This window comes from Crocodylus porosus, unplaced genomic scaffold (genome assembly GCF_001723895.1).
Source record: "Crocodylus porosus isolate Cpor-Errol unplaced genomic scaffold, CroPor_comp1, whole genome shotgun sequence".
In the NCBI taxonomy this organism is placed as follows: Eukaryota; Metazoa; Chordata; order Crocodylia; family Crocodylidae; genus Crocodylus; species Crocodylus porosus.
In genome coordinates, this window is record NW_017728909.1 from 55,223,215 (window position 1) to 55,237,077 (window position 13,863).

Sequence of the window (13,863 nt, forward strand, 5' to 3'; positions counted from 1 at the left end):
GGCTGATCTGCAAACCCTGGTCTGGGCAAGGTATAACGAGTCTCTCCTTGCTGCTCCACTTTCCCTGGGGACCCAGAAGAGTGGAGCAGCCACTGTTCCTCCTGCCTTCCTCAGACTGGGATTGCCCTGGTCTGGCAAACAAGCATCATGGCCGGGACATATCTTTTTCAAACCATTTCAACAATGCATGGGTGAGATACTGAAAGACAGAGACTGTCCTAGATACTTGAATTATAGGAAACTAGATACACGTTTATGTTGCAGGTGCCCACCCAAACTCCAACAAGACATGAAATAATTGTTAGTTTCACTTGAACCTTTGCATTTTTATCTGAAATAAAAAAAAAAGCCCTTTGAAGCATGTTAAAAGAGTTGCTATCATCAAGAACAAACCTACCCACCCTGAAGATCAAAGATTGCATTCAACAAAATACCGTATCGTATCTACATTCTGCATTCGTTGCCATTTAGACTGAGATAACTTGTATCTTTCTCAAGGTATTTCATTATAACCACTAAAAAAGGTCCTCATTTTTCAAAAGTTTTATTGGTAAGTTTGAAGACTAGACAAGGTCATACTGGTTTTACATCATTCTACATGATTTAAGTATATACAAAAACATTTGAATATTACACAGCTTGAAAGGTTGCAAAGGTCATTGTGTCTGAGATACTTCTGTACTTACTGACACATCAGAAGCCAGCACTGAATATTATATTTCATAGTTGTTGTAATAGCAAAGATACACTCATTAGTATCCTTAGTCTTCAAAACTCACACTAATTTGTATGCAGTCATTCCGAAAGAGAAAGTCAACCTAAAAATCAGAACCAGTTAATGTGATAAGCCCTTAATAGAATATAGATAAAACTAAGCCTTGTGCCTTTGTTTTATTTCTTAGGCTATAAAAGTAGCACATTATAGAGCTATAGAAAGGTGAAGTCTGCCTACAAATATTTAACTGGTTCAGGGTGAAATTTAATTAGGAGAACATTGTCACTCCATTTCAATGTCATTGTTACAATTAATACAAAAGTTAAAGATTATTTCAGAATGTTTTCCCAACCTTTCTTAAAAGGGACATATTCTATACTTTCTGTGTGTATGGATTCCTGTTGCTTTTAACAGATGGACTTGTTTAGAATATGCCTAAGGACAATGAGTTTAATGCTTACAAAGGGGTTAAAAAAAAAAAAAAAAAAAAGAGGAACCATGATGGTGATGGGTCAAATCAAGCTCTTAGCTGCTATCTTAAATCTGAAGTAATTCCATGGAATTCAATGGATTTATTTTAGATTTATATGGCTGCCACTTGGAGCAGAATTTGGCACTACAGTTACACAATTCAGTTTAAAGAAAGTGATCTGGCAACTAAACACTGAATGATGTCACTAGAAAAAATCCCCAGTGAATCTTTTGAAAATGTAAAGGCATCATATAGTATCACAGGGCATTATAACAATATGGCATTTGGAACTTTCTCTTCAGGCTCTGAAGAATGAACTGATGAAGACTGACAAAAATGAACAGATAGAAATATTTAACTTTGTAAAATATAGATGAGAAAATTATGATAGCCCATTGCATAATTATGCTATTTTTTACATGCAAATGAACATGAAAAATTATCAGTATGCCAGGACTCAGAATTTTAAAAAGTATTAAATTAAAGTACCAGTAAACAGAAACAATTACTCATGAACATATAAACTAAATTAGAAAAACATCATTAAAGCAAATTGCTGACCTAGAGGGCCTAGTTTTCTGAAGCGGCCTCTGATTTTGTGGGCACAGGCAGGTTGTGGTGGTGTCTGCGTGCTTTTTATTTAATACCTGCAGTGAAATGCAGGGGATTTTTTTTTTCACAGAATAGAAAGCTGGATTTAGACCCTTTTACATATCACCTACAGGAAAAATCCAAACATTACTACTCAACTTTCTTTCTGTGAAGAGCCTAAGGTGCAAAACATGGGTAGTGTGTAATTTAAGGAATACATCAGTCCCCCTTTACTCCAGTAGTTTTTGCTCTTTAAAAATGCCATTATGATTGACTTTCTCTTTAAAATTGTTCACTACGATTGAAGACCACTTCATATATACATTGTTAAGGAATGCTGTTAACACAGTTACAGACAAGACATTAACAGTCTAGTGGCTTTTGTTATGCAGCACAAATAAAAAAAAAAAGAAAAACAAAATAACTTAGCAGTGTTGCACAGGACCTCAACATTTCTTACACATACTTTCTTTTACCTTTATAGACTCTTAATTAGAAGTCTTTGAAAATCCATGTCTAAGCCTTATAAAATAAATACTTGTATAAATATAGCTTAAGGGTTAAATAATTTTATAGTGGCAGGGGTTTTTGTTGTTTTGTTCTTCTTTACTAGTTCAAGTAATTTGAGATGAACCCTAGAGAAGACCTCTAGTAATCAATAACAAACTCTTTTGAAAATTTCCAGTCACTATTTTCAGGTCTTTTAAAGCAAAATGGATATTTTCTCTATGTGGAAAATGTGAGATCATACACATTTTGAAATTCAAACATTTTAAAAAATAAGCTTTTGCTTTGTATATTAGAGGCAACTTATTTATCTGGGAAGCAGGGCTCAGGTTCAGAATGCAATGCTTGAGAGTCAGTGAGAATGTAATGGTGACAAACAGTGGGACATGGTATACTACATATCTATATCAGCATGTTATGAAATTAAACTACGACTAATAATCTGATATTTCCGATAAAATTACTTTAAATAAATAGAAGTCCCTACCTTTTATCCCCAGAATTTGAGAAGAAAGCAGTAAAACAACAATCTCTCATATAGAACTTTTTGTTTGTGAAACTCAAAATACTTTAAAAAAGTGGATACCATTATTCCCCATTTTACAAATAGAGAAACTGAGGCACTGAGGTAAAGTAACTTGCCCAAGGGCACAAAACAAATAAGCAACAGAGGTGGGAATGGAGGAGGATCTCCCAGTTCCCAGTTTTATGCCCTGTCCACTAAAATTACATTACCTCACTCTGCAAAAGAGATGTGTCATCGGAAAACTGATAATACTAATGTAGAAGCCCTACATGTCACAGGACTACTTCCAGCTACATCCTACATCCTAGGGAGAATGTTGCTTCTAACATCCATCCCTCAGTGTTCATGTAGCTCTCTGGTATCAGTGAATCCATGCCCTCCCTGTATGTCTGACACATTCCAGTTCCTCCCAAGCTGAACAGTTTTCCCTCACGTAGTTTCTCTTAATTTTGTTCCTCCACACAGCAGGGATGAAGCTATCAATCACTTGTGCCCTTATATTCCTGCCTCAGAATTGATACTATCTGGTTTGTATGTTGTTAAAACAAGGCAGTGTGTTTGGAGGGGCTAAAAAGGAAGTTATTCTGTTAATAGTCTACAAGTCAAGAAACAGGGCCAAATTCAAGCCTCATATTGCTCAATAGATATGTACCTAAAAAGTTATAATCAAGGCAAGATCTTAAGATGCCTGCATTTGCACACTTTGGCTCCTGTTGAGTTCACCTTCTGTAGGAACTTTATGGCCTGCAACACAGACGGGGCCTACTGGGATGTATATGTCTGGGGCTGGAGCGTGTAATTTATATGCTTTAGCACCTACTATCTGACCCCACATGCACCTTCCCTCTTAGAGACTATGAAGGCATCAGGCAAAAGTAATCCTGTGGGCAGGTCTGTGAGGACTGTATGTCCATTTCTGGGCAAGGCCGAATATGTGGTCATATCAATGCTGCTTTTGCAGCACAAATATGTGCCTGTATCCACTCAAAAAGAATTTAGGTCAAACTGGATTTACAGTGTGTATGATCAGATTCTGTGACAAATATAGTTGCAAACTAAATTCATACAGTTTGATCTGACACAGTCATTAACTTCATAATATACTGATAGCAGATTTTGTTCCCTATACAAATAGGACACCTCTTTTAGAGAAGACTTTGTTAACAATGAGATTAAATATAGAAAACAGAGGCTATGGCCATCACATGCATAGCAAAGTAAGAACAAAGTAAAACTGGGTGGAAGTGATTCTTATTTGCAAGAACTCTGCAGTTTAAATAAATATAATGAAAGATGATGTGTAATATCACAAGTGCTTTGCACCACAGAGTATCTTCAAAATGCGTGTCAGAAATATTGACAGTGTTTGATAGGCACAAGGGAAACAATATAACGCAGTCATCCCAGAGAAAACTTATTGCTAAAAGCTGCAGTATCACTTTTTACAAGTAAGATGAGTGTGATTTGCAAAGTGTGTGTCAGCCCAATTTTTCTAAAGCTGCAAATGAGCTTTGTCATGCTGATTCTCCTTCCTTGTAAAAAGGATGCTGCTGTTCTTTCCTAACACATTTCAACCAGCGTGAACAACTTAGAAGAAAACTAGAAAGGTAATTCCACAGCAAAAGGGACAATACTGTAACGGATTTAAAGGACAAAATTGGATTGGATCATTTAAAGGGCAGGCTTAGACCTCCTTACAAAAGACAGTTAGCGGCCTACCATAAAGTGAGCACTTGTTCATGAAAAAACCCATTCAACTTCATACAGGTTTTGCACAGTTTCTTCTACGGAGATACTTTTAAGAATATAGAGGTGTGTTTTTAGCGAAGATCCTTTTCAGTTCTCTTCTGTGCAGCCCAACAGCTCTGACCGTAAAGTGATCCTACCATACCATGACCAAGGGAGAATCCTTATGTGCCGTGCATAGATTGGAGGGTCAATCACATTCTTTCTGTGTGTGTCATTGTCAAAATTTCCCTGGAAAACCTGGAAGGTAAGAAATAAAAAATCCCATCAGTGAGGCTCTATACAGGTGATGAGTTCTCCTAAGTTTTCCTTCAGGATCAGAGCTTTGGTCAATGCTTTACCTTTTGACTTGCACCTTCCATAGGTAAAAAATTTGAATATTCCATCACCTCTGACAAGGTTTTACAAGAGCTCATTCAAAATATCTTGACATTTCAACAAATATTTTGCATAAACTTTAAAAAGGCTTTGTAATGAAATATTAGAATTTTTTAAATTTAGTTCTCTTTATCACGGTTAGCTTTGTTTAGTGTTTCAATGAGGAGCAAGCCTATGGGCTACTGCCTTTCTAAGCTAAAACTCCAAAGCTTTGAATTTTTTTGACACAGTACAAAACAAGTTGATCTACTTACTTCATTTCTATAGCATGTTACACTGCCACGAATGAAACTGAATTCAGAAGCAATTTTGCTGTCCCAAATCCTATCTGATTTATCTAATCAATACTGCACTCAGCTTACAAATGGTCTCCTATGGTAAATATATCAACCCCTTAGTGTTGTTGTCCCTGTAGTCTCTCTATAATTTAAACTGCCTTAAGTACATGTGCACATGTACTATGCCTATCTCTGAAATATGTAGGTGCCAGTATATAAGACAAATTTATCATTCATGAAAGGGCATCACGCACAGAGGAGACAAATTTATTGTTCAATGTGCCATATTGATAGTATTGGAGACAGACATCTTATATTCAACAAGAATATACAACAAGAAGAGCAGAAGAAAACATGATCTTGCATTGCGTTGTAAACAGGGCAGAGTAGGTAGTTTATTATATCTTCCAGGAAAACTGTCACTCACCACCAGTTACCAATGGGTATCTGTCCACTAGTAACTGGACTAAAACCATCATTTCATTTCCCAGTAGCCACCAAACCATCAAATACTGCTTTTCTATAAGTAAATACAAATGAAAAGTAAATTGGTGAAGACTGAAAGGAGAAAAAGAACTTCCAATTTTTTGAAAACACACTTTTAGAATTGTTTTACTATGCTGCCGTCAAAAGTGATGACTCCTTCCCTCCTCACTGAGCTACACAGTTATCCATGCTATAGCTTGCTTGGTTTTCTTTTCCATTTTTTCACCCTTCCCTGCCCAGTGGGCCAACTTTAATTGGACAGATGGAAAATATCACCTGCTACACTATTCTATAGCCCGGTGGTTAAGTCACTGACAAGAGTATTGCTATGGGAGCCTTTCTCGTGGTGACTACACCCTCCTGTTATAGGCCAACTGCCTGCTTACTTGCCTGCCATGCCTTGATCTTGATTGATTGATTGATTGATTGTAATTAGCGGGAGGCTGCCCACTTGATGTGGACCGGTGCCAAGGGGCGCTGTCTGTGGCTCCTTTTCCTTCCCTACACCACAGCCCAAGGCTCGCAGATGGTACTAATGTGGTATTCAATCTGGGCCCTGCTGTGATTTGCCCCTGTCCTTGCCTTCTCTCAGGGACTTCTCGCTGCCCCCCTTGTTCTGGGGCTGGGGTTAATGCACGCCAAATGCTGTGCCCTCTCTGGCGCCAGGGTCCCCAAGCTACCATGGAGTCCCTATGAGGCCTTCTCCAATTCCTAATAGCCTCACCCGGTCCTCCAGTCAAACAGCAAACACAAAAACACAAAGCCCCTGGGCTATAACATAAAAAGCTAAACCAACCAGCCAAAACAAACATTCAAGCCCTACTGGGAAATACTCCAACCCATAACAGCAATCAGGGGATGCTCATGCAGTCAGGCTTCTCCCCTCTGTCTGCACTGGCTGAGCTCCCCCTCCGCTGGCCGCCAGAGGGGAACTGCCCTCCTGGCCTCACGCCTGGGCTTAAGAAGGGCCAAGCCCTGTCCCTTCCTGGGAGCTGGCTCAACCGGTTGCCCTAGCAACCAGCACCTGTGACTCTGGCTGCCCTGTTGACTGCAGGAGTGGGCAATTATTGTGGGTATAAGGCTGCTTACTGAGTTTTGGCAAGCTGTCAAGGGCCACATGGGTAGCTTTGCCCCTTGAGAGATGCCCCACCCCCTGGTCACCATCTTGTGACCAGAAGTCCTGCCCCCTAACACCTGACCTTTGCCACCAGAAGTCCCTCTCCTTGCCCCCAGAAGTACTCCTTTCAGCAAGGGGTTTTGCCATCTCAGAACCAGAAAAATACCAAATTATATTCTAAAAAGTGATCATCTACAACATTCATTAATTTGTTTTCAAAAAATATTTTTGTCCTTATTTACATGCGTTTGTGTGGTGTATATGGAGGTGACTGCACAATAGCTTAAAATGAAGTCTTATTCTTTTATATTGTTGGGGTGGGTATAGGTTTGTGGGGGCTGTGGGTGTGTGGGTGGGTATAGGGGGAGTGTGGCTGGGGTTTGTGTATGGAAGTGCAAGGGCAGGTGTATGGAGGAGTGCATGTGGGAGGGGTGCATAAGTGCACGTGTATGGAGGGGTGTGCATGTGGGACTCACCCTATACACACACACACACACACACACTGCCCCTGTGTCTGCAGACACACACACACACACTTTGCCCCATGCCTGCAGACACGAACATACTCTGCCCCTGTGCCTGCCCACATATGCACACACACATACACACCCCTACGAGTGTGGTCCCTTGCTCTGTGGTCTGGGGATGCAGCCGGGAGCCACAGCCACCTGGTGCTGGAGCAGGGTGGGGGCAGGAAAGCAGAGAACTGGCGGGGCTGCTCAAGCCTGCAAGCCTGCTGAGGGCTTCCTCTGGGTCCTACTGCCCCTGGGTCTAGCCAGCTTTGACAAGGAGGTGGGGCAAATAAATATTAATTTACTAAATTTTTTAGGGGCTCCATGGGCCAAATAGAATGGCAGGCTGGATCCAGCTTGTGGGCCATATTTTGCCTGCCCCTGGTCTAGTGGCTGGTCTAGATCATTTCTTTGCATGCAGAGTAGCTTAGGTCTAGGTACTATGGAATTCTCTCAATCCAAAATAGAAGTGCTTAATAACTGCAGGCACCTTGGCAATTTTGTGGCCACTGAACAGGGCCAGTTTAGACTGCTCATTATGACTTGGCTTCAACCATTCCACTTAAGTCCTATTTAGGAGCCTACAAGGTTGAGTTTAATCTCATCCTTACAGCCAGATATTCAAGCAAGCGCTTAGGTGTTGGGGGCTTAGATAGAATTTAGATACTTGCATCTAAAACTGCAGAACTCAAACATTGTCTGCCACAAGTAGGAGGGGAGAAACTCCTCACCATTAATGTCTTTGCAAATCTTTGGTTTCAGCAATGCTCATGCAGTACAAATATTGATATTTGCACACTGACAATATACTATCTCAACTTCCTTTCTGTGTTTGGCATTTGGATTTTCACTCAAAAGCAATAAGTATATTAAAATATTGTTATAAATAAACTAAATTGTATTATTTGGAAGGTAAACTGAATTTACTTAGGAAACAAAAATTACTTTTTTCTGGTGCAAACAAAGAGCTATCTATTTCTAAAGTAGATAAAAAGTTGTGTCATTGACTAATCATAGGGAAATAAGACTCGCTGAAATTCTTTCTCTAGTGTCTAGTTCATTAGTAAGCTCATTTGCCTGTAAAGCAAAAACATGTTCCATATCTGAGGTGAAGAATATTTTGAATCTTGAAATTAAATTCATTCCTAAGGGTATTTACTGCTTTACAAGATAACATTTATGTTTGGAAAGTCTGATACAACTTTACTCACATCCTATTTAAAAGAAACTAATTCATTGTGATGGACCAAGAAAAAGACACTTTAGGGGGAAAAAAAGTAAGAGACTTCCCTAACACTGATATACAAGTCCATCATAAAATGTAGTGTTTTCACAGAAAATGTGCTATTCCATTAGCACTGCCATGATCTCATGGTAACTTTATTATGGGGCTTCCTACTGAATACAGTGTTTTTGGAGAAACATGGTGGATCTATCTGGTTTATGTCTAGCTATATACCCAAGAGAAAAGAAATGCCAAATAAAGTAAGTACATGCATACACACATTGGTGTGTTGGGATGTTTCCTGTATATCCGGAAATGTCATGGGTAAGGAACAGTTCACTACTGCTGTTAAAATGAAGCAGGAAAAGTACAGTACAAGCAACCCCCGCTTGACACTGTTTCACTTAGCGCTATTTCGCTATAGCACTCATTTCACTTTGATACCCAGTTTCACTTAGCACTCACAGGTTTTGCTATAATGCTAACAGGTTTTGGGCAGGGAGCATCAGCGGCGAACAGCCTTGTCGCCATCTTGTTTCGTCAAAAACTTTGTGCTCTCTGCTCTTCTGTGCTCTTTTGTACTTGTGTCACTATCTTGCTTCATTTTTTGAGTTGCACCATGAGTCAGAAACATGCAACTGACTCTAAGAATGCAAGTGCTGAGAAAAAAACAGTGAAAAAGCGTAACGCTGGAGTTTAAATTGGATGTCCTGAAGCGAATTGAAGTGGAGGAATGCCAGAATGAGGTCTGTATAGAGCACTGAATTTGGCTGGGTCAACTGTTAGGATCATATTGAAGAATAAAGACAAAATAAATGAATGTGGTAGAATTGTAACTCCTTTCAATGCTTTGAAACTCAGTAGGAGTAGGGCTCAAATTATGTTACAAATGGAGAAGCTGTTCAGTGTGTGGATTGAGGATACAACTGAGTGCTGTATGCCCTTGAGTATGATACTTATTCAGAAGAAGGCTAAGAGTCTGTATGATGATTTACAGAAAAAGTTGCCTGAGGGGTCTGCTTCTAAGCCTTTTTATGCAAGTAAGGTGTGGTTTGAAAGATTTAAGAGATGCAGCAACTTGCATAATGTTTCTATTCAGGGGGAGGCTGCTAGTGCTGACATCCAAGCAGCTTCCAGCTATAGAAATAAGCTTGTGGAAATTATTGAGGAGGGGGGTTATACACCTCCACAAGTCTTCAACACTGATGAGACAGGCCTCTTCTGGAAGAGGATGCCTTCTAGGACCTACATATCCCAGGAGAAGAAGTCGATGCCAGGTTTCAAGGTGTCCAAGTATCGACTTACTTTATTGCTTGGTAGTAATGCTGCAGGGGATTTTAAATTGAAACCACTGTTTGTATACCACTCAGAAAACCCCAGGCTCTCAAGGGGTATATCAAAAGCAGTCTGCCAGTCATTTGGAAGTGTAACAAGAAGACTTGGGTGACAATGTCAGTCTTTCAGAGTTGGTTCAGGGATTATTTTTGTCCTGCAGTTGAGAAATAGTGTGCTGAAAAGAATCTGTCCCACAAGGCACTTCTCATTTTAGACAATGCATCAGGGCATCCTACCACACTTGATGACCTCAGTGATAATTTAAAAGTCGTTTTCCTGCTCCCAGATACCACCTCCATTGTACAGCTGATGGACCAGGGTGTCATTGCTGCCTGTAAGGCTTATTACATAAGAAAAACATTTGCCCAGGCAGTCAGGGCTACAGAAAGAGAGGGTGCTCCAACCCTAAAAGAATTTTGGAAGGGCTATAATATCCACAAGGCAATAGATAACATTTCAAGTGCCTGGGATGGAGTTACCTCCAAAACAATGAATGGTGTCTGGTGAAAACTTTGGGCAGACTGTGTCCAGGATTCCCAAGAGGTTGAGGAACCGGTGGTGACAATTCAGGACAATATTGTTGAGTTTGGAAGGAAAATTGGATTTGATTAACTTGAATCTGAGGACATTCAGGAGTTAATCAATTGCAATGAAGGAACTGAGCAATGAGGACCTCATTCAAACAGAGCAGCAGAGAAGCCATGAAGAGGAGGAAGATACGGAAGATGTTCAACCAGCAAGGGTCTTAACTAGCAAACGCATGGCTGAAGCTTTCAAACATCTTCAAGCTTTTCTTTCCTACTTTGATGAGAATGACCCTGACATGCAGCACAGTTCTGCAGTTGCAAGAGGAGTTAACAATGAAGTCAATTGTTACAGGCTGCTTGATGATGAAAAGAAGAAACCCAAAGCACAGCCATCAATGGATTCCTGCTTCAGGAAGTACACAACTCCGACTTCAACCCCTGCAGCCAGCCCTCAAAGAAATCTTCAGCCAACCACTTCAAAATCTCCAGAAACTGACACTAACCCTGACGGCTCTGATTCTGAATGCTGAAGGAAGCCGAAAGAACAAAAAGTAAAAGTGAAAGTGCATCTGTGCATACAGTTCATTACTTTATTTTATAATTTTATACATTATTTCAATGTTCAAAGTGTTAAATAAAGTTTTTACCTACACTTAGATGTTGGAATTCATTGATTTTATAGTACTAGTGGGGGATTGTAGTGATTTTATAGTACGAGTGGGGAGCTTCGGGAATGACTTATCTCTATTTACATTCATTCTTATGGGAAAATTGGTTTTGCTTAAAACTGTTTCGTTTAGCGCTCAGTTTTTCCGGAACCAATTAAAAACACTAAGCAGGGGTTCCCTCTCTTATACTTTGGGGGCATATTTAGATCAGCTGAGGGCTGCGTGAAGGAGTAGTGCAGAGAATCACTGGTCGTCTTGTCTATACTTTCCACCTCCCCAGAATGGATGCAATGTAGCCTCCTCAGCGCGGCACCAAGTGCATGCCAGCAAGCTCATCTCTAGGTAGAGCCTATTGGTAAATGCCCAATGCTACACCAAGGCAACTATACAGAGCTTGTCATTCTTCTTTCATGGGACAGAACGTCCAGAGCAGGCATGCTGCGCATCATTGCTTGTACAGTCCTCAGACAGTACAGTCATACCCTGAGAGAGACACTTATTTTATTATTAGAACATTCTATACAGATGAAGATAATAAACTGGGAAACATGGCATAATCTTACACACAGAGATTTCTAAAACATAAAATATGTCCTTTATCAGTAACTGTTGTATTCAATTACGTTGTCTTGCTTTTAGCACTTCCTGGGATTTTCAGTACAGTTAAGAATGCTTTTTATGGCACAATCAATAATCCTGAATGTCAAGTGTGATGATTCATATTTTTAAATGGAAAGAACTCTACCTTTTGTGATAAAAATGTATAATTTAGAAGAAATGTTGGATAAAAAAATTAATTGGAAAAATCTGAACTATTTCTAAATAATTTATTGCGACTAATCTATGTTTTACTCCCAAATTTACAGGGAGCAATCTGCTTTTATGGTGTGTCAGCTGTATACAGCTATTGAACGGACAGTCCTATTATGTGAGAATGCTTGTGGGAAGGTATAAGTAAATGCGCAATCACAACTGCCCTATATTAATTTTAACTTCTTACAGAAGACCTTCCTTGATTACATGTTGTACACAAACCTAACCTAGATTACAGTGGTGGTCTGGCTGTAGAAATGTTTTGTACCACTACACTTATGATGCTAGAACAGAAAAAAAGTTGAAAAATTACTATCACTTCTGAAAAAAAATGTTGTTGTTCACATATTGCCTATTGCTCTTCAAATATTTCTGCACAAAACAAACAGCTTATGTGAACCCTTCGCTGGACAAAGCTAACCTTTCTTACACTGGTCTAGCTCATTTAAAAAGAATAGTTAAACCTTGCCTCCAGATTGAGTTGACTTCAATGTGGATTAGAACTCAGCTGATTGGTACTTAAAATGGCACCTACCAGAAATCAGCAGGAAGCATACACTTCCTTCCTTCAAATCTTTTCTAATTAAAATCATGCCACATGGAAGGATAATGCTGGATATCCAGGTTCTGTTCTGTCTTAAGAATCTAATTTACTTACTACAATTCACTGAGGAAGACTTCCTTATTTCGGAAAAGGACTGATGCAGCATTTATAAATTTGAAAGCTGTTTGTTCCACCTTCTTAAATAATGGTTTTAATGAAGAAGACTTAGAAATGACCAATATTAAATCAGGATCAATGAAAGGTATCTTATGCCTTTTACTAAATTAATTCTATTAGTTACAGATATCTGATGCAACTTGGATGTACTGATTCCAGTAGACTCTTTTTAGCATCAGACAACAGGTCATTCTATTTTATGTATATGCGCTCCTACAGCACAGACTTAGATTTTGGAGCAGTTCATCATGGAGATGAAATACATTTGTCCAGTGTCAGGGGAAGAATTGCCTTTTCTTTCTGCATGTGCATATAAATGAGGTAGGCAATGCCTTCAGATACTGTATTACTCATCTTTGCTGTTAAGAATACATTACCAAAGGACAAATGATGGATTCTACAATGACTACCTTTTCTTTCTTTGTTTAATTTTCCATTTCAGTTGTTTGTGTTTTTAATGTATAGCTGAATGCAAAAGTATACATATCCTAAAATTCAATAGTATTTCAGGACTTGCATGCATGGAAATATGCCAGATGGCTGAAATGTGTACAACTTCCAGTGTTGTGTCATTCACTGTTCTAAGTGGATATTAGTTTCAAAACTGTCAAAATGGAAAAGGTAAATCATGGAGTATTTCAAGGCAAATAATGGCATATTGATGTTACTTAAATGAGAAGTTATTCCATTGTGTGTAGCTGGTAAATGGTTTAAGATGAGAGGTTCAAGAAAAAGATCTTTGAATATAGGGGCATTGCACAGGCTAATTTCCCTTTGGTAATTTCTTCTGAGAATCACATGTGGAGAACATATTGGGCACAGACAGAAGTACAGTTCCCCACTGTAACTGAGAACGCTTTGCAGGAGACATTCTGAGTTACAATGATCCCCTGGACCAAAAAGAAGTTCACTGTTGGTTCCAGGGGGAAGGGAAATCTAGCTGCTGGCTGCAAGCTTGCTGCTGGCTTCTCCTAGCAGTGGGCCCTCCTCCCTGCCAGCCTACACTGTCTTCAGAATGGGAAGGGGGAAAGGGAGCAGAGGGAACTCATTCTGTGGGGTTCCTCAGCTGGTGCTGGAGGGTAGGTTGGGTGAACTGGAGCCCTCCCACCTCAGGGGGGCTCCAATACCCCACCCTCAAGTGAGGGCAGAAATGCCCCCCCCCCCCGCAGTGGAACTCTATTTGCTCTCTTTCCCCACTCCCAGAGGGTGGGGTTCCTCAGCTGGTGCTGGAGGGTAGGTTGGGTGA

General features: G+C 39.8%; 1 protein-coding gene across 1 annotated transcript in view; it reads right to left on the reverse strand.

The window, feature by feature from the left end:
* Positions 1-527: 527 nt before the first annotated feature.
* Positions 528-13,863, reverse strand: part of EDIL3 (EGF like repeats and discoidin domains 3) — a 354,955-nt gene continuing 341,619 nt past the window's right edge. Inside the window, exon 11 of the mRNA XM_019531712.1 lies at positions 528-4,797. Coding sequence (XP_019387257.1) covers positions 4,648-4,797 — 150 coding nt within the window. The 3' untranslated portion in view covers positions 528-4,647. The remainder of the gene's footprint in view (positions 4,798-13,863) is intronic.